The sequence below is a fragment of the Aquila chrysaetos genome, chromosome 3, assembly GCF_900496995.4.
Source record: "Aquila chrysaetos chrysaetos chromosome 3, bAquChr1.4, whole genome shotgun sequence".
NCBI classification, from domain to species: domain Eukaryota; kingdom Metazoa; phylum Chordata; class Aves; order Accipitriformes; family Accipitridae; genus Aquila; species Aquila chrysaetos.
The window spans coordinates 10,876,819-10,900,871 of record NC_044006.1 but is presented as its reverse complement, the minus strand read 5'-3'; the positions used below and the strand labels follow the sequence as shown (position 1 = coordinate 10,900,871).

Below are 24,053 nucleotides of genomic sequence, written 5' to 3'. Positions count from 1 at the left end.
TGCAACCAAGTATAGCACCGTTAAGTCCCCTTGGATGGCACTCCTATTAAATAGCCGGTCCCATATTAAGTGCTGTATTGCACTGAGGTCGGTCTGGCAGTATTAAAATTAAATATATGTTTAAAGTCTTTCCAGAACCAGACCCTTAGTACCTTGCAGGAATGAGCAGTAATACATGAAATAGCTCTTTTTAAAGTAATTCTGTTTAGCTGTACAACAAAGAAATTCAAAATAGTCTCTAGCTTGTGTTATTTATCCTCTAATTACTTGAGGACAGAGTACCTCTCCTCTGTTTGTAAAGCACTGCATAAATTAATGATGTTCTAACAATAACAGCAGCAGCAATTCTGGGCATTTACCAGAGAGGAAGCAACCATTAGCCTTGAGAATGAAATTTCACTGCAGTCCACAAAATATTGTGTTAGGAAATACTATGGCTGCCAACTTTCATGATTTTGTTGAAAGTCTTCTAAAATGTGAGGGTTGGGGTGTTTGGGGTTTGGGGTTTTTGGGGGGTTTTGGGTTTTTTTTTATTTATTTTTGTTTTTTGGGTGGTGTTTTTTTTTTGTTTTTATTTTTTTCCACAAAGCCTGAGCTCTGGCATCATGTGAAAACATGAAAATGTGAGATTCTCAGTTTTAATTTTAGAAGACAAGTATGTTACTCAGCATTGTGGTTGCAAAGACAAATTGAAAACATGAACCCAAGGGCCAGAGAATAATTAGTAAGAGCCTGAGATGCATTGCTTTTAAAATCTTACACTTTGTAAAGCAATTTCATGATGCTCAGGGTCTGACTTGGAGTGTTTCTATGCTTGGGGTTAACCATATTCAGTACCCCAATAAATCCTCTATACCCTTTTTGAGGGCTTCTCACCTTGGTTTGTACCAGAGGGTGGCATCACATCTTAATTGTCAGAGAGGATGCTGAAGTTAAATATTGGCTCATTTCTTGTTTTTAAAATGGAACCCGTTGTTTGCACTGATGTAACTCTGTTCATTTTGACAGTGAGGTGGACAGCAGAAACTGGAAAAATTTCCTCAAGGGAAATACACTTTCCATAGTAACTAAAATTTGGCATCTAGCTCCTTGCCTCCTCAGAGGAGAGGCTGAGGTGTAGCTGTAGGCTCTCCCACACTACAGAATGAGCTCTCCGGCAGAAGGTGGCTTCCCGTGTGCCCTAAGGATAGGCTATGGGCTGGCTGCTCAGGTCCCCCGGGTGCCCGAGGAAGGGGACCATTAGCTCCTCCGTCTGTCCAGGACGCCGTCACCTAGCCAGGTGATTGGGAGCATTTCCATTTGGTGAATATGTGAAGCTTTCTGCAGAGTTTCCCTTTATTCTTTAAGTTTATGGTACATGGGAATAAGCACAGGGTAACGAGTCAAGCAAACCCCCTTCTAAACCTGGCTTATCTTTGACCAAAGAAAAAAAATTCTACCACTGAGAAATCCCTGGCACTATAAGGCTGATGATGATCCAGCCTGATGAAATGAAGACTTTTTATTGAGCCAACTACTAGGACTTGCTCCTACTCTCTTGGCTTGCAGCCTGGTACCCCATGCAGCTGTATGACCTGAGCACCCCAACCCGTAGTCTCATCTATGGGGCAGAAACCATTTTGTTCCCTTGCCTTTCTAAATTGCTTTTAAGGTCCACAGGTATTTTGCTGGATACTAACAATGATGAAAACACTTAAAATTCCTAATTGAAAAATATCCTTTATCTTCCGCTTTGCACCCTTTTCCCACTGTGCCCTTATCTACTTTTCTAAATATTGCATACAATGTTTTTAGTAAATAGAAAGGATATTAGAGTAGACAAATAATGTTTACCCACCAGCTCAAGAAAGGTGTTTCTGGCACCAATTCACAACTTACAAAAATTACTTATACTGAAAGGGACAAGGAGTGTCTTTTTGTGTGCAGGGTGCTGTACAAACAATGAGGTCCTGGTCTCTGACTGGCTTTCTGTGGCATTACCACAAACAATACTAATTCTTAAATACCTGCCTGGCTTTAAGCACTTAAGTAAATAATTGTATTGATTGTTGTAGCACTATTCACATGCATAAAACTAAGCATATATTCAAATATGTTGTGAAATCGGGGGTCAAGTGAATTCTGCACGCAAGGCATTTTTAGATGATTAGTATATATGAACTTACTTGTTAAGACCAGCTTCAGAAGGAGCTAATGTGGCAATCAGTTTTTTGGGCAGGGCAGCAGGGGAAAGGAAAAGATTTTTTTTCAAGACAGATCTAAAGGCTTTCTTGTACTTCAGAGACTCCTCACCAGAACCACGATTACGGGTGAGAAAGGCAGCAAGGAAGTCCCCCAAACCAGCAATCTCTCCAAGTTTAATGTGAGAGCGGTGTAAACTCAGAACTGCAGATAATCCATGGGGAAATCAGGGGGTTAGTGCTGAGAACTGATGGGGAATAACAACTGAAAGAGCTTCGGTTTTTCTAGGCCGGCGGGAGGTAGCTCATGCTAGGAAGCCTGCCAGCTCCGAACTGATGCTGGGAGCTTTGTCTCCTTTGGATTGTAGGAACACACTTTGCAGTCGAACTGATCTGAGAGATTTTGATAGTAAAAACAGCTGTCTCGTTGCAATGATGTTTTTGTTCCATTGTCAAAATTTTGAGTTAAATCCATGAGTGGGCTGCAGCTTGTTCAAACCCTGAACTCAACACCCTTTGTGCTCCTTTGGCTTTTCCACTGCGGTTCATGGGATATCTCCTTCCTGAGGAAAGGGCTAGGTGTAATAAAAGCCGTCGGGGTAAGGACTTGCAGGTCTCCTCCAATGCCTCCCCAGTGCTGGAGAGACAGAACTGGGGAGCTGCAGTCTGCCTCAGACTTGTGAGAAGGGGGGAATAAAGAGGAAGAGCGGGTGTGCGGAAACAAAACGCCCCAATGCTGCTGTGGCCGGGCTGCATCCCCAGCGAGCAGGTATGCCGGTGGGAAGGGGCAGCTGTGTGGTACGTGTGCCGTGTGTGGGGACGAGGCCGGCACGGGCGAGGCGAAGCTGTGCACACAGTGTACAGCACAAGGGGACGCATGGAGGGTGCATGCGGTGGGAGGCCCCGGCCCCATCTCCCAGCATAAGCCCTCCGAAGGTGCCTGTCGCCCCTCTCTCGGTTGTGCGGAGAAGGATGTACCTGGCAGAGGCGCCCATCACATCAGGCAGGAGCAGAAGTCCCGCTGAAGGTGCGCATGCCAGAGACAGCCTCTGATTTTGTGCTGACATGGGAGACGGGGCAGCACCTCTGTATGGCCACAAATCCATTCCGGTTCCCTTGAGGAGATCAGAGGTGGAAGCAACATCACTCGGGGGGCTTTCACCCTCTGGGGAGCCAGAAGCCGCGTGATGCTCTGCGTTTGTGAGTGCAGAAAGATGGCTCGAGCGAGTGCAGCTATTTCTGCAGGTCTGCGGGACCTACAGCTCTGTGGCATGGTGTGCGTTACAAAAACAGATGTCCACAAAAGCCATTAAGTTGGTATTTAAAAATTGTCACTAGAGATCAGTAACACAAGGACTGTAGTGAGAACGATTATTTTCACGGAAGCGGAAGGTGGTACTGAAGTGTCCAAGTTTTACACCACGAATCTCTTCCAAAAACTTGCGGCTAAATGTACGCTGATAGCACCGGCAACGGTAAAACTCCAGCTCCGAAAGCAAAAAAGCGTGTTGGGATACTACCTGCTGTCCGTGAAAATACCGGCCGGCTTTTGTTAGAAAACGCGGGGGAAGCGGCCGGGACAGCTCTCCCCCCAGGCAAAGCAGCGGCGGAGGGTGGCACGGGGCAGGTCTGTGACAAAGCAGAGGGGCTGCCAGGGCGTCCCCGCGCTCCGGCCGGGCCCCGCGGCGTGCGGGAGCCGCGGGAGGCTCCTCCTCCGGCACCGCGCCGCGGGCAGCCCAGCCGTGCGGGCGCTGGGACACGCCGCGGCCCCACGCCTGCGGTAGGTGCGGCGCGGGCCGGCCACCCCCCGACGGCGGGCAGCGCGGGGAAAGGCCCGCCGCGCTGTTAGGGGCCGGCGGTCCCGGTGACAGGCTGCCGTGGGTTGGCGGGGGGGGGGGGGGGAGGGGCCGGGTGTTCCGGCCTCGCTACCGGGGAAAGCAACAGGTCAGATGAAGCGATTAAAAATCCCCGCGCCGTCCTTCGCGCTGCGTGTGCCGGCGGGGCGCAGCGCACCGCTCCGCACCCCCGCGCAGCCCACGGGCTCCGGCGGGAGGCGCGGCGAGGCGAGGCGGGGAGGGAGGGAGGGAAGGAGGGAGGGGGTGGTTGGGGGGGGGGGGGCGCGCCTCGGGCGCAGCGCGGGGTGCGGAGCCGCCGCCCCGCTCCGCTCCCTTCCGCGGGCATGCGCGCCTGCCTCGCACATGCTCACTGCGCCCGCAGCGGGCGCGCACACTCCGCAGCGCTGCGGCTCCGCGCTGCACCTCTGGTGAGTATGGGCGAGGGGGGGTCCGGCCGCGGAGGGGGGCTTCTCCCCGCGCCCGCGGAGGGGGGGCCTCGCGGTGCCGGCGGCTCAGTCCGAAGTGTGAAACCGCCTCCGCGTGTTGCGCGCCGGGCGGTGCGCGGAGCGGAGCGGGGCGGGCGGGGGGTGGCGCGGGGCAGGGCGCTGCCGCGGAGCGAGGCGCTCGCCCCGAAACCCGTCGGGGGACGGCGGCGTTGGGGGAGCGCGGTGAGCCGCCCTCCGCGGGCGCGGAGCGGCTCTGGGCGCGGCGCGGAGCCTTCCGCGGCGGGAAGCGCGGCAGCGCCTTGGGGTCCTGCCTGCGGAGTTGCGACCGAGACTTCACCGAGGTAGTTAGTCGATGCGCAGCTTAGCGCTCGATTTTACTGTAAAACCAGCTTCGTTTAGTAATTATTTTAAGAACTGAAGCGTGCGTTTAAATAAAATGTCTTAATGCTCTTTTTTTTTTTTTGTGGTTGCTCGTACGAGGAAAACTTGTACTGTGGTTTATGCAGTTTAAGTAAACTTTTTTTGAGTGTTAAATTATGCTTGAGCCCAGCGAATGGCCTCTAAAGGAAATTATTCATGGGGTGCAACTACTGTTTTTCAGACATCTCAAATAATGATATATTCTGTTGTATAAAATTGTAATTGTTAAAATACGTATGGTTAACCAATAAACAGCTGGTTGGTCTACATCAAGTTTATTAACAGAAATTTTGTTCAGTGTAGTATCACATTCACACATCCCTTAACGCTGTTAAAGGCAATGGCAGGAATGGTTTATTGTTTAATCTTTCTCGTGGACCTTACTAATTTACTGAGAATTTCTTACCACTGTAATGCCATCCATAGAAGGGTTTCCCACACACACACATTGAGAAAGCATGTCTAAATTCTTTCTGCCTGTCTACGTCTGTGTGTATTAGGGCGGTCTGGTCCCCAAAAGATGGCATATATTTAAACTAGTTGTTCTATGTCTAAACTAATGTTTCTTAGACCATTTCATACGTTTAGTGTTGCATTGTTTTGTGTTACTTGTTGCTACATATAGGATAATTTTTTTCTCCTCATCTTTTCTGACATGAATAAACCATTTATTTTCTTAAACAAAGTTGAATTTTTATTTCTACATTGAAATTCAAGGCATCATGTGGCCTCAGATGTTACACATGCAAGTAGGAAAGACTTGCAGTACAAATGCCTTGAAAATAATCAGTGCTCACAGCTTTGGAAACATTCCAGAAACTTTTTAAGCATGTTTTGAAAATTCATTTGAAATGGCACAGCAGCTGATAACTTGATTTAATTATTCGAACTTACATCTCTTTAAAAAAAATAATAATCTTAATGTGTGGTGCTAAATTAAATTGTGAAGTTATTTAGTCAAATTGTCCATGCTGTCCTCGTGCCTCTTGTACTCCCCCACCAACAGGTCAAAACATTTGGCTAAATAACAAGCGGTGTAATCTTTTGGTTTTAGGCTCATCGATTTGTTTTGCTTTGCTTTGTTTAGCTTGCTCCCCTCAGCTCATTTTCTTTTAAAATACTATATAGTGGCTTGATTCCCATGACTCACTAATCTTATCACCATTATTTGGTTGAAATGTTTGAAATGGGCTCCTGTTTCAAATATCGCACAACCTTAGCAGTCTTAAATTTCATTAGAAAAGCTTCATTAGGGAGAAATAAAAATGTTGCTGATAATTCCCCCTCCAACACTAAGTCCCATATTCAACTACATGATGTGTGCGGATACGCCCTGATTATACAAAGGAATTAAACTCAGGTATTCGTATGAAGAACTTGATCTCAGAATATCACTTAAAGAATCTTGTGTGTTGCTGTGGTGTTGTGCTTAGCTGGTTGATGTGCTAGATTTTTCTCAAAATGTAATAATTTAACTATTAATCCTGCAAAAATTAGTTGCATGTTTAACTTCAAGCCTGTAAGGCATCGTACTGAAGTCGGCGTGGCTGTATTTGTATGTCAGTGTGTATATGTACATGCTGCTGACAAAGAAAACAATTAAAGAAGTTAGTAATTTTCTGCTGTCTTCCCAACTGTTATTTATGATGTGTAGTAGTAAAACAGCTATTTCAAAATCAGCTATAATTCTCTTCAGTAAGATTTGTTTCTTCTGTGCCAAATTGTGCAGTAACCAGATGGTTTTAAGGTGTCTTCAACTGGAGAACAAGCAGGAACAGTGCTGAAGACTAATTATTCCTTGCAGTAAATTCCTTCTGCAATAAATTCACAGGTTGTTAGACTTAATCTGTGGAAATGATTGTTAAGATTACTTGTGCAGTGAAAAATGCTTTTAAAATTTTGTGAAAACTAGCAGAAGTTCTTAGAATGCTAAGAAAATATTTTTAAATTAATTTTGCCAGGCTGGGGTAACTTTTATTAAGGACGAACTGTTAAATGAAGTTGCAAATTCAAGTTCTTTTCATAAACCATGGAACGCTGCAGTTTTAATATGAAGATTTTAAATATATCCCATAATTGGAGGGGTCAATTGGTAGATCAAGTAGGGAAATCTTGTACTGCCGTTTCCAATGTATAGTTACCGTATGTATGTGCATTGTTCACAGCAATAGCAATATAAACTTGATTAGTACATGGTGTAGTCTCCTGGATTAACAGTCAGGTTCTTTTCATTAAATTTCACATTGTACTACATGGGACAGAAAAACAGTTTTACCAAGAAGGAACAAAAAATATGTTCAGAGCTATAAACGATGGCATACACAAAAGTAAAGCCATTCAGGTTTTGGATACATCCTCCTTTTCAGTGGCTTAATTTAGTAAAATGTACAAGATTTTTTTTTTTTGAGTGTGTATCTACTTAAAAAAAAAAAGGTGTAACTACTCAAACCTCTTGGCATAATATTCTCTTTGGTATGAACAGGTAGAACTCGGCAAATCTCTTTCCCTCCCTTTTCTACTGAAAAGCCAGAAAGACCATCCTGGTTGGGACTGTTTGTTAAGAGGTCTCATCAGAAAACAATTGTTCATGGCAGTCTAATTCTTAAAACAATACTTCATCTTTATTTGCAGATCTTAACTCAAGTAATGATGTTTAACAAATACCTTGTTTTAATCAGGTGAAGATAAGCCCCTCAATTAGGATGCAAATAATTACTCATCTCGGGTCATTTGGGGCCTGGAGGTGTTGCTGTTTGCAGGTAGATTTGGTGCTACCAGAGTATTGAAGCAGGAGGGACAAGAAAGCGGGAATAAGGATTTAGGAATTTGCAGTAATCTTGGAAAATATTTTTTGATCACAGCATACAGAACCCAATCCAGTTCCTTTCTTCGGCAAGGTGTTCAGTTGCTCTCAATTTACAGCTGCAAGAGGTGTGAGGGGAAAATTGGATCCAAAATAGTGGTCACTGCATAGATGGTTTCAGTGAGTGTGTCACACAGTGAATATTTAATTAAAAAGTCAAACCTCTCTTCACTCAGTCATTCTACTTGGGCTTTAATTATGTATTTGAATTATTTCACAGGTGTGTAAAACGAGAGGAGAAAGATTACATGGGCATAATCCTTCCCATTTAAAATTATTTGTCTGCAGCTGCTTAAGTCCTAGCATTAGGAGTCACATATAAACATGTTTATTTAACATCAGTGTTATCTGTTAGATTGTACATGGTTCATTAACATGGAGAGAATACTTTTTGTTTAATAGTGTGTGGGAGCTGCCAGAGGTCAGAAGAGGTTGTTTGTCTGAAGTCGAGATGGCATCTTGGCTTTGCTCTTACTCTGTTTGTCACCTCTGCTGTGTCCGGGAAATACTTCATTAGTGCCGTGCTAAGGTATTTTCCCTTGTGTTTATGTACAGAGGCTCCGTGGAAAGCCAGAAGTCTGCTGCAGGGTTGCGGTAAGGTTTATGGGGAATTTTAAGGAAGGTTTGTTGTAATTTGTGGAGGATTGTTTTAGTTGGGGTTTGATTAGAAAAAGCGGCTTGGAAAGGGAGGAGCAGCAGCAGAGAGGGGAGCCCGCGATGTTGTGGTGCCCACAAAGTGCGTGGCTGTAAATCACGGTATTTTACAGAACTGGGGAGATGGGGGTCCGACGGCTTGGGAAGTTCAGCGCGTTTTGTGTGCCAGTGAATAATGTTTTGTCGGTCTGGCTGGGCCAAAGTCAGACTCGAAACAGCTGTATCTGGTGGTGATGCTGAGCTGAGACTCGAGAGGAGAGTGGCACCTCCGTCTGCAGGGGACAGAGCAGGAACGGGCCCTTCTGTCTGGACAAAGCTTGCAGGGTGCTGTCCGCTCTTTCTCCTGTTCACTAGAAACGTGCTTGGATATATGAAACTCGATCAGGGACACTGGAAATACCTTGTATAGAAGCAACCACGGCCTCAAGTTTGAAAAGGTTACTTAAAATGTTTTAATATGATTTATGTATACAAGCTAATAGCCATGCACTGCACACAGTGTTGAGGGAGAGATGTGCGCACACACACGTATACGCAATTTCATTTTTTATTTGAGCTTCTTGAAAATGCTTCTGAACGTTTCTGACAAGTTGGTGAATTTCTCCAGCCTGATTTGGATGGTGGGGGCTGTTTGGGCTTTTTTTGCCTTGGAGGGAGAAGATAATTTAAATTTTCATTAGAAAAAAAATAGAAAATTGACTTCTATGATTTTTATTGAGCAAAGACCCCTGGTAGATAATAACCAAAAGGCATTGAATAAAATGAGCATTATTGTAGAGATAAAAGTGTCTGTGGAAGATGCAATGTGAATGAAGCATACCGCAAATGTGCAGTTTTTTGAAAGCATAACAGTAAAAATAGAAGGGATTTAAAAAAAATAAACTGAACTTCTGTGTTGATTATAAGTTGTAACTGAAGTACACTGAGGGCCTGGATATTGTTTTTAAAAAGCCAGCAAAACAGCTATTTCTAAAAAATGGTAGGTTCCCTCAGAAGGGTAGAGAGAGAACAAAAATAAGTGTTATGTTGGGGGGGGAATGTCTGGTGTAGGGTTTTTTTTCTTTGAGTTATTTTCAACAAGTACTTACTCTGTTCTGTATTTTTAAGAAATTATGTGGACAGCAATTTTGTTTCTTTACCAAGGCAGTGAAAACACCAAGAATCCTTTTTATAATTTGGAAAGAATGTCAAAAGAATGAAGTAGTTAAACCTAAGTGTATTAGATCATACGCCTTAAATGCATAAATAAGCATAACTGCAATCACAGAAACCAATGTTAAAACCACCAGGAAAACTCGCCCACAAACCCTAATGACTTAAAGGGAATGACCTCAGCCATTGTGAAATTTGTGCCTATTTGTTGACTGACATTTTTTTGTAGAAGCAGAGTGTGTGTTTCGTTGGGGTGTGGGATTTTGTTGTTTGAAAGACTGCTGGGGTTTTTTTGTTGTTGCTGCCAGGTTTGAATACAAAGAGTGAAAATGGGATTGAGGCCGGGAGAGCCTGGATATGATTTGGGCCTTACCAATTTGAAAAGCAGGTGAAGGGTTTGTTATTGATGGACAGAGACTGGTAGAAATTGATTGAAGTTTGTTTTTCAGATGTTAGAAACTTCCTTGATGATAGCCCATTTCTAACATATTCCCAGCTGGTTTCCTCTTAAGGAAATGAAGGTTTAAAGTATTTGGTTACAAACCTGAGATTTCTTCACGTCCGTGTCTTTGCGTGAGTGCTGCATGAAATGCCGGTGTCATTCATCTCCCCTCTGCTTTTTGGAGAGGAAATTGATGCACCGTAGAACCTGAACTTGCCTTTGCTGGAACACCACTTAATAATTCAGGGAAATGGAAGTCTTGAATTATTTCAACAATAATAGACTTCTTTGGGAATGTTTTTAAATAAACCAGTGCTACAGACTGCAAGCCTGGCCAGAGCCAAGTCACTTTGCACACAGGGCTTCTCTCTGCTGCCTGTTCCTGGCAGTGGGCTCCTAATTTTCTTGGTTGCAGTAACTAAAGAAGGTCCAGATTTACTTGCCGCTTCTTAGATGTGGAGAAAGGTTTAAGGAGATTGGTAATTTTATGGTATTTGGTGCCTAACTCTAGGCATTCAGTCTCATGGTGCAGAAATTCTCACTTGCCATCTCTGCTTTTGAGAAGGAAAACAGCCCAGCTAAATAAATAAATAAAAATCCTAAATAAAAAGAACGATTTAATGCTAGTCAGCCCAGATAGTAACTAGTTAACCCACAGAGAGCTGACGCTTCTCTCCAGGCTGGAAAGGGCAGACTTCACAGGGAAACTCAACCGGAGTAGGAAAGCCTGGTACTTCCAAACAAAGACAAGGGGACGTGGGGAAAATTTCTTAAACTCAGCAAATGCCTTAAAAACTGGAAATGCCTCTAGGATTACTCAGGCACCCACAAGAAACAGTGAGGGGAAAGTGGGGCAGGCATCTGAGTATTTTTTTGTTTTTTTTAAATAGGTTGAGTAAGCAAAGCAATCTGGGGGCCCCAGTTATTTACAACTTAGTCTGCGCACCATGCAGAGAGGCTCATCAGCTGTCTTAAAGGCAAGTTTTGCATCTATTGCGAATTGTGTCTTTTGATGACACATTTGATTCAGCTTTTTGCTGTGTAATTGTTCTACAGCTACTTTGAAATAACTTTGATCAGTTTTGAGTATAGATCTGTATCACCAGTTTTGATTCTCCTTGCAACCGCTCCTCTGCTAAATTACCATCTTTAGAGTTTAATTGTAACTATCTGACAATTCTTTGATTGCAAGTCAAGTCAACATGTATTTACAAAATACTTTACTTTCAGTAACTGTTGACAATGTGTACTTCAGTTTTGTAAACTATGCAAATTTATTATTTTTTCCCATTTCTGTGGCTGAAACAGCTCAAAATCTTGTTTAGAATTGAGCAATACTTTTTATTTGAAAAAGAGATTGTTTTTCCACTCTTTGACAAACTAAAAAGCATCATTTTTGTGAAACATGACACTTTTGTAAGTAAAACATTTGAATGTTATATTGGCTGTGTCTAAATTTTCCCTTTTTTTAATAGGCATGTTTTTTGCTAGCTTATGCTTGGTAAGTGCTATGTTGATCTACTCCACTGAGATACAGAGTTAGGAGTAAGTCAGCCTTAATGCTTGTAGCAAAATAAATACATTTTCTCCTCCCTTGTGTTTAACTAAGGGTAAATGTATTAGATCCAGTCCTGCTGCCACTGCAGCTCCCAATCATTTCACTCGAATAAGGGTTGGCCCCTTGTTGAGAGGGAGCAGTTTTAAATCTTCTGTGCTTGTTGCACAAGTGTGTTTAAAAAAATAATAATAAAAAAAATCGCATCGTAACTGCTGTCAGTGCAAGTCCAATTGACTTCTTCAGTGCCTGAGCCTTGCAATATGGGAGCAGGAATCGCCATCTTTCTGCGCTATCCACGCTCATAGGCCTTATTTGCAACTCGGCAAAGGTTTTCAGCAGCAGTTAGCAAAAGCTAAGAAATCCGAGTCGGGTGAGAAGCCAGTACAGGTCCCTGAGAGGGAGGTACCACAGCCCCTACGGTAACAGTGGTTCTAGCCTTCTGCACCTAAAGACCTTTGCAGTGATATGACTTAGTACTTGGTATAATGTCTCCCCTGACCTAATACTCTTTAAGTGTGTTGGCGGAGTTAGGTGCGTAGCAGGAAAATAAGGCAGGCACCAATTTTCTTTTTATTTATTGAAATAAAATCATCAAGATCCTAATTCTGTGAAGCCTTGGTAGCCTGTTGTGTAAATACCTACCTTAGAGGAATCTTGTTTTTAATAAAATTCAATTCTCTCTGAATAAGAAGCAAGCTTAGGTCTCTGACCTAAAATATGTAATCGTTCAGCAATGCTGTAAATGTGTATAACCCTGTACAAGGCAATGTAAGATATCTTCTGTTTGAAAATTTTGACAGACCTTTGCTGCCTCTCCTTAAAATGACTTTGCCCTCTTCAGTATCTCTGCACCTGAAAATTTTAAATTGTGGTTTCAAAGAAGGCATATTCTGCCTATTACATATGATTTAATTTTGTTTGTTTGGCAACCATCTTTCCTCTTCACTGCAGCAGATGAATATAATTTGGGGAAGACACATGGATGGGGAGGGGGACTAGAGAAGCAAACTGAGTCTTCTGTAAAATATTTGAGATCCAGCAAAACTTCTGGGCCAGATTATTTTTGAAACACCACTTGTGCCCCCCTGCAAAGTAGTAGGAGGGGGTGGAGACAAATGCTTGATTTGGAATTGAAAGTAATAAAGGATGCTGCTGCTAGAAGTCAGATGCATTGATACTGGGAGCCTGGCTCTTTCCTTCTTAAAGCCCAGGGCTTCTCCTTCCCCAGTCCCCCCTGCCACAAATCAGGATTATTCAATCAAACAGCGGTTTAACTGTATCTGTGGTGGAGTGGGATCATTGCTTAACGATGCACAGAAGCATTGTGCCCTGGTTTAGGACAGGAAGTGGAAAATGAATATTGTTTTGAACTTGAACTTTGTGAGCAGACAGAAAGTAATTATTGGAGCTGGAACTCCCCCGGGAGAAGCGGGGGAGTGATGCACTGTGCTTGCAAGAAGCACTGTGGGATCTTAAATATCTAGTAGTGTTTAATGCTTTGGTTTTACATTTCTGCTTTTTAATTGATCTTCCGCTGCTCATTTTTTCCTTGGCAAATAGAGGAAGAAACAATTGCATGTAGACTTCATGTACTGTATTTATTGATGGGCACCCTCCTGCCCTCCCTTTGATGGTGGGGCAGGACTCTTAAATTTCTGTCTTGGTCCTGGTGTTACTTTCAGTTGTAAAATGAACTCTTTCACTGCCTCGGTTACTTAATTGACCTATTATAACATGGAAAATTGACTTAATTGGTGATTAAGAGCACATAATTGTATGTGAAGCCATTTAATCAGAAGCCGTAAGCCACTTGTGTAGTATTTAGTATTAATTATAAACTATAGAAGTTTACCTGTCTTAGTAGAAAACCCCACTGAAAAGATGTGCAGTCTACAGAGTTGTGAAGTTAACATTTTGAGTATCAACTTTTTAATAATGAATTACTACTAAAATATTACTGACCACTTAATAGAAGGAAAAAAAAAATGAAGGCAAAGCTCTGCCTTCATGGAATGTTTTGCTGTATTTCAATGACCTGTGCCTTTGCAAACTACCTAAGCGTTTTGGTTTTTTTTTTTTTGTTCTACTTTGGCTGCTACTTTACAAGTTCTTCAACAAAGAATAGTCAGTGCAAGACTTCACCTTTTCTTCCAGACTGTGTGGTATCTTCTGTAGATTTTTAAAATACTGTTCCCTATTAAGTCAGATAATTAAACAAAGAAGGGAAAAGATTTTTTTGCTAACTTTTTGAAGGTGATACTTTATGGTAGGTACATGGGTTTTTTTGGTCTCAGAACGGAATAATTCCTTATTTAAAAAATAACATTTAAAAAGTAAAAGTAAAATTACATTAATTTTCAAAGTAAAATTAAATACATGTTCTTTATGATAATGTCTCCCTAATCAAGTTCACAAGACTATTTTAATCTTACATTAACACAGTTGTGGGATTCTTCATTTCTGGTGAAGTTTAAAGGTAGTAAAATTAAGTCACTTTAAAAGAAAATTGTGTGATGATTTATTGTAGCAGAGTAGGGGAAATTCCTCTAGAGATTTTAATATCTTCCACCTGGTATAGAAATGAAAAGAAAATATTCTTTAGCTGGTGACTAATTTGTCACTAATACCCAAGGGTTCCTTCATTACAATGCAAAGATGTCAGTTTTAAGAGAAACGTACAGTGAAAAAACTGAGTGTAACTTCCTGTTGCAGACACTTAAAAAAGGAGAAAAATAAAGGTCTGGAAAGCAGCCGAAGTGGTGTGAAGGAAGGCTCTGAAGCTATCAATCAGGGCAAAATGGTTGGGGAAGGATTTTACCTGCAGGCTTCAGTGGAATTCATTAGGACATGTTCGAGGAGGAAAGTCACTCGATACGACTCCAGAGGAGGAGCTCTGACATGCAGTAATACCCAGGCTGACGCTCAGTTCTCCTCCAAACTGCACGTACTGCATCCTGGTAATTGTTTGAGGAGAAACTGTATTGTTAAAAAAAAGTCACCCTCTGCTTACTGATGGCTTTTGTACCTTATCACAATGTTAAGTGAATTGGGTCCAAGACTTATGGTTCAGTTGAAAATGCTGCTAGAGAATATCTGCAGCTACTGACAGCTCAAACCTGCCAACAAAGATTACGGTGTCTCTGCCACATCAATATCTTGACAAGTCATTTTTCCCAGCAGAGAGCTATCCCAGCGTCCAGATGCTTGTGTAGTGTCATCACTTTGCCTTTTGCTGCAGTAACAAAACTTTGACTCTGCTCCTGTCCTTCCAGTACTGCGGTTTCACAACAGCTCAGTATAAGGAGGGGGAGCATGAGCCATCGCAATACCAGGAGAGAGTGGAGTGAGGATTTCGGTCTCCCTCCCGTAAGAAACTGATCCTGCACTCATGTCGTATGTGAGTAGGCACAGTAAAACATGAATATTGGATAGGAGGCATCTGCTTATAACCAACTTTAGAAATGTGAAGTAGGTGACGGGCAATGGCAGCAAAGTGTCAGCCTGTGGCAGCACAATATCTGCAAGCAGCCTCTGTTGTGCACTTTACTAGTGCAAGAATTGCAGCAGCTGGTCCGGCTTCCGCTGCAGGAGTGGATGCTCTCGGATGGAGCAGGTATCGCTGTCCCGTGGCCCTGCAGCAGCAGCAGCAATCTAGCTTCTTGAGGGATTTCTGGTTTGCTCTTCCCCTACTTTTTAGAACAACCCAAAAAGTCATTCAGGAATTGTGTTAGCTGTAGATATCTGACAGTAATATTCAGTGTTAGGACTGCAGTGATGTTAGAGATTTGGGAAGAAGTAGTTAGTACTGCACCAAAGAAACGTACGTGTTAGAAACAACATGTGCAACAACTTCATTTTAAAAGTGTTTATGCAGCAGGGGAAGCCCTGGCATGTCCTGCAGACTCCAGGCCACGTTAACACAGTTCTGTTTCTTGCTGGAGAGAAAGATTTAATCTTGACCATTCTACGGTTAGTTGGAGAAAAGGAAGATCTTATGTTCTATCAGAAGCAGATTATTGGAAAGGAAACTTATTGGTTTTGCTATGTTTCTTTCAGTTTTAGTGTATTCTTCAGTTAGAGCACTGGGGTGAATGAGAAATTTTTTTGTGTGTGTGGTGGGTTGACCTTGGCTGGTGGCCAGCTTGTCTCCCACTCCCCATCCTCAACAGGTGGGAAGGAGAAAATAAGATGAAAAAGCTCATGGGTCAAGATGAGACAGGGAGATTGCTTACCAGTTACCATCACAGGCAAAACAGACTCAAATTGGAGAAAATTAATTTATTGCCATTTAAAATAGCATTGGATGGTGAGAAACAAAGGCAAGAACTAAAACAACTCTGCCCACCCCCTTTCCCAGGCTCACCTTCGCTTCTTCATTCCCGGTTCTTCTACCTTGTCCAGAGCGGTGTGGCGGGTGGGGAGTGGGGGACTGCAGTCAGTGTGTAACATTTCCTCTCTACCTCTCCTTCCTTCTCCTCACACTTCTCCCCTACTCCAGTGTGAGCTCTCTGTGGGCTGCAGTTTCTGTCAGGAGAACTGGCTCCAGCCTGGTCTCTCCAGGAGTTGCAGGAGGATCTGCTCTGGCACCTGGAGCACCTCCTTCCCGCCTTTCTCTCAGGCCTTGGTGCAGGCCTTACAGGGCTGTTTCTCTCACGTTTGTCCCTTCCGCCATGCTGAATTTTGCCCTTTCACAGAGGCGCCGCTGGCTTCTCCGATGGGCTCAGCCGGGTCCTGCTGCGGGTCTGTTGTGGAGCCGGCTGGAAGCGGCGCAGGGCAGCCCCTCACCTCTCCTCACAGGGGCCCCCGCAGCTCCCCCCTGCCAGCGCCGGGGTACAGACGCTTGATCCAGTATGACAAAATCAGCACTTTGTCAATTCATATCGGACTGTGGTCTGGAGCGATTCCACGTCCCATCCTGTGGGAATCGCTGCCGGTTTTAGAGCATTTTACAACAGGGAAGGATGGGGAATGGTGACACAGAAGGTCAGCCTTGCTTATCCTGCGTCCCACCTGAGGTAAGAGACAAGTCTGTTAATAAGGAGTGGTCCTTGGTCACTGAAAGCTAAAATAAGATGCACCTTTTCAAAAGTCTCTGAGTTGATGCCAAAAGGCTATTTGGGCATCTTGTGGGCACAAGTGATCTGCACAGAAAATTGAACTTGTGCTTTACTGATGTTTAAGGACTGAATTTTTTCAAAAATACTCTAATAGCACTTGTATAGTAACATGCTGGCTGTTGAAATGTGTAGTCTTTTAAATGACCACCTGAAGTAGGGGCATGGTTTTTCCATGTTCAGGATCTTATATTTGCTAGATCTGTTTTCTTGAGAGTTTTTTTGGTTTTAAGTTGCTTGTAATTTTGTAACTGCTCTGAAGATGGGAAAGGCTACTGTAGGGGACCTGTCCTCCTCTCCGTCTCTCCAGAGGCCAAGTCTTTTTATACGTTTGAGTTTTTTGTGTGTGTTCTATTAATATTCATATCAAGAGTGTAGGAACAGGTGAGATGGTCTTGCCATCAAATGATGGCCATCCTCTGATTTTAATAATGTATCCAGGGCTTAAATAACATTCAAAATTTCCTTCAGATTTTGGGCTTCAGGGCTTTTCAAGCCATTAACCTGAAGCTTGTATGGCATCGTTCTTCTACCTGATTTATGCTACAAAGGAAAATCTGTGTTCTGTTCCATACGAGCCACTTGCCATTCCTGATGGTGATGGCATCTCTGCCTAGGAAGAGCTTGGAGTGTGCAGGGGAGACTTTTTCCGAGGAGAGCAAAGGATACTGCTGTTCTCCGTGGAAGTAGGTTTACTTTGAGAGGAATCTTGCCAAAGATTTGCCTGTAGCTGCTAACAAGGTCTTAAGTGAAGATGACTACATGGTGCTAGTGTTATTGCAGATACTAATGTGCCAGATGTTCTGCTGGCAAACTAACATTTTGTTGGACTTCTTCCTTCTTCTCAAGAGAGCCTTACATCTATGCTTTTATCCTGGGAAGCAAGTTAGAAAAGTCATCTGAATGGCAGTCAGCTCAGGAGAGAGCTCTATGTAACCATTTTTATGCTTAACCTGACAAGCCAAAGACTTGCCCCAAAGTATTGTCTGCCACTCTGCAAAGAAACTGTCAGTCTTTCATTAATCATTCAGTGGTCCTTTAACTATATGGTAAACAAAACCCACCAGGCCTGTGTTGTCCTGCTTGCAGTCAATTCTCTTTTGCTCAACACCTCATGCAGAACTTGGTTTGAAACCCAATCTAGCGAGGTGCAGCCTCCCCCAGCAGACATACTATTAATGGCCTAGATGTCTCTTTAATGAAAGGGTTTTGTTGTGCCAACACATGCTCTCTCTCCTTCCTCAAGTGGGTGCTCTCTGTGTTGATGCAGATACCACTACCAGAAGTAGTCGTATGGAACCTGCTATCTTGTGGTCACTGAAACTTAAAATTCTGTAATTATTCTTGGCATTTACTCTTAAAGAGTAGTGCATGCTGGGCTTTTTTCAGAGTCACTGAAAATCAAGCCCTGAGTTGTGTCATGGGTTTTTTTGTAGTGCCTCAAATGGTTGATACACCCTTGTGACCTTTGGAAGTGCAGTTTGGATTGTAATCCACAAATCAAATGTTAGTAAAGAAGAAATACCTGGGATGTGACTTGTGGAGGCATTTTTTCAGATGGTCCCCTGACAGTGAATGGTGAAGTGCTTAGAAGTTGGAGTATTACTTATGCAAAAGGGAACTCACTGTTTGGTTGCCAAAATCTGACTACTTTAACTTGCGAGTTGACTGAATATAGGTATGCTTTGCCGTGAACTCTTAGCCTAGAAGTTACGCAGCAGTTCCTGACACTGTAAATTTGAAGATTTCCAGGCTCATTTAAATGCTGTCAGCTATGGCTTGTGTTCAGTCTTAAGCATTTTTCACTTCAGGTAGGAAGGCCTGAAATAAATAGTCAGTCCTTGAAAAGGAAGCTGTGTTATCCTGACATGAGTTTAAAAGAAATATTTCTCCCAGATTGTAAATGTCCAAAATACACTGTTCAAATTTGCTCTGCTGAATGTTAACTTACAATGGTGAAGGTAAGTGACTGTCAAGGTAATTTTCATGTTTAATTAGTTGTATGCATGATTCATACATTTTTTAAATTGTCGTTCCAATTTCTTGTCAGCCTTGTATTTTTATACTGCTGTGAATCTGTGAGTTTGCATTTCAAGGCAATGCTTGTGGACTGGTGGCCACCAGCTCTCATCTTTCATGGACATACTAAGTGCATTTTTGATCTGAGGATTTTGACTCTCTAGATACCGACAAGTCAGATTTTATTTTATTTTTTTTGTTTGTACAAAAGAGATACCATCCAGTTGTCTTTAACAATGAGTATAATCTCAGAAGAGTAAAACCCTACGCTTATCCCTTAAAAAGCTTTTCAGAAAAAGAATTGCATGGAGGAAAGAACCTGCCAAGCTTTCCTGTGCTTAAAAATGCTTACAAGTACCCTGTAGCCAGCCACTATATTCACTGATACTAAAGACCAGTGAGCAATCTCCCACCAATTCCTAAATGCTATTTAATTTTCTAGTTATCTGGTAGAGCATTCTGGCTCTGTTTTTAACTGCAGTAGATGGCTGCCAAGGTGTATGCAAGACATGAAGTAAACCCCCAAAGTAGTTTGATACCGCTGCAAATAGGACAGTGCTGCAAATACCTAAAGTAGAAGTAAGAATTGCAGACTCAAAGTCTGCACATGAGTGTAGTTTATGGATTAGGTGGGGTGGGCATAGTCCTCAAAGCCACATTAAATTAATCTGTTTGTCAGTTAACATTAAAATAGTAAAAGTGGTGCCAACTTCAGCTGTATTGGAGTATTTAATTGTAATCCTGTGTTTACAGGGAAGTACAGGTAGCTGTCACCTAAGAAGTGGAGTAATTTGGGCAGACTGTCTTACTTGGCATTAGAACTACATTCACCCTGCGATCAGCAGGACCCTCCTTACAGCAGTTGTGATGATAGGTTGCAGGTATGGTTTCAAGATTGCATTAAGCTGAGTGAGAGTTGTGTTGACATCAAAAGAAGTGGCCTCCTCAGCTGGCTGCATGTTCCTGTCTCCTCCTCTGTGTTGGTGCTATCAGACATGCTACAAACTGGATCAACTCGCTGATCCAGCCGAGAAGAAAACCAGAAAAAAATCATTTTGTTGGTCTGGCTGTAAACAGACTTGTGTCACTGCAGGAGTCTGCAGGAGCTTGTGGCTGGGCTGGGGAGAGGACAGGGTTGCATCTTTGGTCAGCAGTAAGGTCTTTGAATTTTTACAATCATTTGAAGATAATCAAATCCTGAGATAGATGATGATACAGTTTTGCTATTGCCCTTGATAACTGAACTGCCAGAGAACAATTTGGGAAAGAATTTAATTTGCAAGGTCTAGTCAATTTAGTTGTTCAGGATTAATCAGCCTGATGCTTTAGTTCAAGCACTTTTTCATGTTCCCTCTTTTATTTGTGCATTTAATACATAAAATTCCAACCCTTACCTGGCTTGGACTTCGAACAGCATGTGCCAAGTCCTGTCTTGCGCCTTCACCTGGTTCCCAAGGGCATTTTTGGGTAGGTATTTTTGAAATGTGCATCTTAAGCACATTCCAGAGGAGGTTCAGAGCAAGTTGTGAAGTTTACTGCAGCTTTCTTTTAAGACAGCCAGAGAAGCTGGAAGAAAATCATGGTTGTGTATTGAATGATAAGAGTGCTTGCCACAGTCATAGGAAGCCCAGGATGATTTCCTCCATGCACAGGCTGTGTGTGACATCCTTAGTGGATAATAGTAACACACTGATTTCATTCCTATTTGGGATCTTGTCAGAAGTGACTTGCCCAAAATCTAACGTCATATTAGTAGGACAGTGATGAAAATCAGGAATCCTAAATTTCTGGGTTTCTGAAGTCATTGGTGCATTGGCTACTTAAAGACCTCACTGAAAGGAGCTATAGCAATCCCAGTTTTTTGGTTGCAATTTGTACAATTTGGAAATTGCATTTTAAAGTAGCATTAACTCTCCCTTCAAGTAGGGTTGGTAGGATTGACTGACTAGCTATTTTAATTACTGAATATAGGTTACATATATACAAGAAAAACTCTCTGACAAAAGTGTATTATATCTTGGCTTTTAGTACTAACCAGCTCAACTTTAATTTCACAGCTTGCTGCCAACAGCTGCCTCACTAAGACATAGTACTCATAATAAATGAAATTTCATGAAAAAAAGAAAAAATGAAAACTTTGTTCCAGCTGGATTGAAAAGGCAGTTGGAGCATTTCTATGCTGCATATAAAGCTGCCATCCACATAAACATTTCAAATTACTTTTTCATTTTTAATAATCAGGATCAGACCTTTTCTTACTATTGAGGCAAATGCAAGATATTAGAAACACACAATTTCATTCAAAGTCCATTAGTTATTGAATCCTGTCCAAAGTTAAGCATTTGAAATGTTTTGGGAGAAACTCACCTTTTAATTTCGGGTTTTTGACAACCTACTTGGATGAAAACCCTGAAATGAGCAAACCACTCTAGTCCTGCTTGGTAGCGCTTGGAGGGATGTTAGTTACATCATTTGCTTTTGGAGCTGTTGCTTGTTGTGTATTGTTGAAAGCCCTGCAGCTGATGAGTGCTTGCCTGGACTACCAACGGGAATCTCAGTTAAATTATCACACAGCCTCTCTGCACATGGTAGAGATTAATTCTTGTAGCCGCAAACAGAATGAATGCTTTGTACTTAGTACCATAATGTAAGTTCATGCTGAAATACAGTGCCAGTAACCAACTCCTTTACCAATAAATTCACAGTTCTAATGACCATGTGTTTTTACAGCATCCTGATCCCACAGGATCAAAGAAACATTGATTTATTTAGCTTTGGGTCCCATCCCCTGTTGTTCTCACTCCATCTCCTTGCTCCCCCTGAGCATGAAACAGCCATATATGATATGAAACCCAACTGTTGTTGTATAGTCCACAGCAGGGAGGGACACTGCAAAACCGCAGAAAAGAACATCGTAGCCAGTAGAAATGACAGGAAGTGTTGTGGGCAGACAGAACACAAACATTAGAGCACGATTTGGCCAAGAGTCGCTATCAACCTGTCTAAACTGCCATAAAGTTCTTTATTGACGTTAAATGGATTGAAAGTTAAAAACTCAACATCTTAAAAAAATTACACTATGCCTGTGGCATACGACTTTGCTGCTGTATAGAAAAGTGTAGTGAGTGTCTGATGAAGCAAGTATGCGTTACTCAGTAGAGGTGCCAGCAGCAGAAGTGTTTTGTCATTTACTTTGGAAAAGGTGAATAATGCTCACAAGGAGCATTACTGCCCTATAGCTGAGCTATTGGTAATGTGATCGTGTCCCCAGACCTCTGTAAAGGCCCTTGTCCTATTGCAAGCATGTGCTAAGACATCGTGTAACATCTCTTGTTAAGTAGTCCCTGGGGGCTGTTAGGATTTATACCCTGAGGGTTTCCAGAGTTATAGGACTGGTTGATGTTCCTCATCAAAAGGCCAACCCAAGACAAGGTGCCTGAAAATTTGAGTCGACAAAACTACTGAAATGACTTTACAAAAAGGTGTTCTGTGGTTCAGACAGTATTTGGTGGCTGTTGTATTCCAGCAGCAGGTAGAGGTCCCAGCCCCGCTCTGTATGTATGTATGTAGGTGTAACTAAAGCGCTTCTTGCCTCAGAATATTTATTTCTCATGACCAGGGAAAAATGTGTGGAAAACCAGCATGGACACAAGATACAAATTGCCATGACCAGGTCATTATTTTGTTACAAAGTAAACCAAGTACTTCCTTTTTACCTCTGAATTATACAGCTTTGGGAAAGCTCAATAATTCCTAATGGCTGAACACTCTCTTTCTAAGACTAGAAATCCTGATTCTGACTAAAAAAAAAAAATTTTAAAAAGAAGAATCTGGGGCCGAGTAGCTGCAACTTTCACTGTTTTGAATGTTTTTCAATCCCATCTTAGACCAGTGCAATGAAATAGAGTTACTGGTTATACGCAGGCCTATGGATCTATCAGAACTGTCACCTGTTCAGGGAAAAAGAAATTGATACACTGAACAAAAAGCCTGTCAGCAATTGGAGAAAATGCTTTTCTGGCACAATTCTTACTTTAAGATGTTTATGCTGCTGAAGTGTATTGTCACCTCGAGCTGTGCTTTGTTTGCTTGTTTACTGCTGCCTAGGGTCTATAAAGTAAAGATTGCAGCCAGTACTTGAAGCAGCATAAATTTATGTTGCCAGCACAAGTCAAAATGTTGTGGGGAGAGGGGGAAAGATGACATGTTTCTATGTTCAAGAGCATGTTTCTTAGGTTTTTTTGGAAAGAGAACGTCCAAAAACGTGTGCTGCAAAACCATCATTACTTTGTGTCTTTTTAGATGGGAATAGCAGAATTATATACATGTGTCTGTTCCTATATAGTGAATATATGTTGGAAATATTTAAAAATGAGAATGATTGAATACCTAAAAATGTTCCCAACTCTAATATTTTCTCCTGCATCCAACATATAGTACAGACCTTTTTTTGACATTTGATCTATACTGTTCGTAGGTCTTTTATATACACAGAGGGATTTCCTGCTTTGTAATCAAGCTGCTGAAGAAAAACGTTGTCCTTTTATTCGCTAGGGATGACTGTAATAAATTAAAATGGATTCCCATTAGCCTTCCCTACTTAGTTGAACCACTTAAAATTACTTTGGACTTTGCCCTTGCCTGCCCTCCTCACCTTTGCTCAAACATTTTTGCTTCCAGGAGTGCAGCAGTGTTGGTCCTAGAGCCTTACTTCTGTGACTGAAGTTACAATTCATTGCAGGCTGGAAGCAGAATACCAAGGTGGAGCCCATTTGGAGTTAAAATAAATGTTTAGTAGTTTTAAAAGCGTAATGCAGGGTCTAACTCACAGGTGATCTCTGGCCTCATAGACTGCTGTTAGTGTTAAGAGCTGATTATAGCTTGATTGCACAGGTATTTTTCAGTAAGGCTGTATGCATGCAGATGAAGATAGGTTGTTTTGGTTTTAGGGTTGTTGGGTTTTTATTGCTCCTGTGAGGTTTCTGTGGCAATAATGGCTTTACCAGCTTGTGGACAGTACTGTAGAGTTGAAACAACCAAATCTCTGAGGCCTGTCTGAGCACAGAAATACATTTAAACAAGTATATGTAAAGTTCTGTCTTTCTCCTGCCTATTAAATGCAACCAGAATTGCACTGATTTACAAAACAAACTGCAGGTTTAAAACTGCTGTTCCGTCAAATGTACAACTCTTGTTTTATGACTGGTAGTGCCCTAGTGGTAAATGCATACACATTAATCAGTTGTGCTAAAGTAAAAAGAAAGCCACGACAATTATTAGACAGTATATATGCAGTTCAATTTTGGATTGTCATTTTTAGTTATGATATGAATGGAAGGGCTGGATTTCTTATTGAGTTCCCAAATCTTG

The 24,053-nt window shown here is 42.3% G+C and overlaps 1 protein-coding gene across 6 annotated transcripts in view; it reads left to right on the top strand.

The window, feature by feature from the left end:
• Window positions 1-2,738: 2,738 nt before the first annotated feature.
• Window positions 2,739-24,053, top strand: part of EYA2 (EYA transcriptional coactivator and phosphatase 2) — a 105,476-nt gene continuing 84,161 nt past the window's right edge. The window contains exon 1 of one of the 6 annotated variants that reach the window (XM_030010093.1): window positions 2,739-2,949. Coding sequence is in view for 1 of the 6 variants with exons in the window: in XM_030010091.1 (XP_029865951.1) it covers window positions 4,379-4,443 (65 nt within the window). In the remaining 5 variants the exon portion in view is untranslated. Of the gene's footprint in view, window positions 2,950-3,852; window positions 3,961-4,101; window positions 4,125-4,301; window positions 4,444-8,251; window positions 8,274-8,460; window positions 8,481-24,053 lie in introns of those variants that run through there. The other 5 variants (XM_030010092.1, XM_030010095.1, XM_030010091.1 and 2 more) reach the window with 5 other exon arrangements.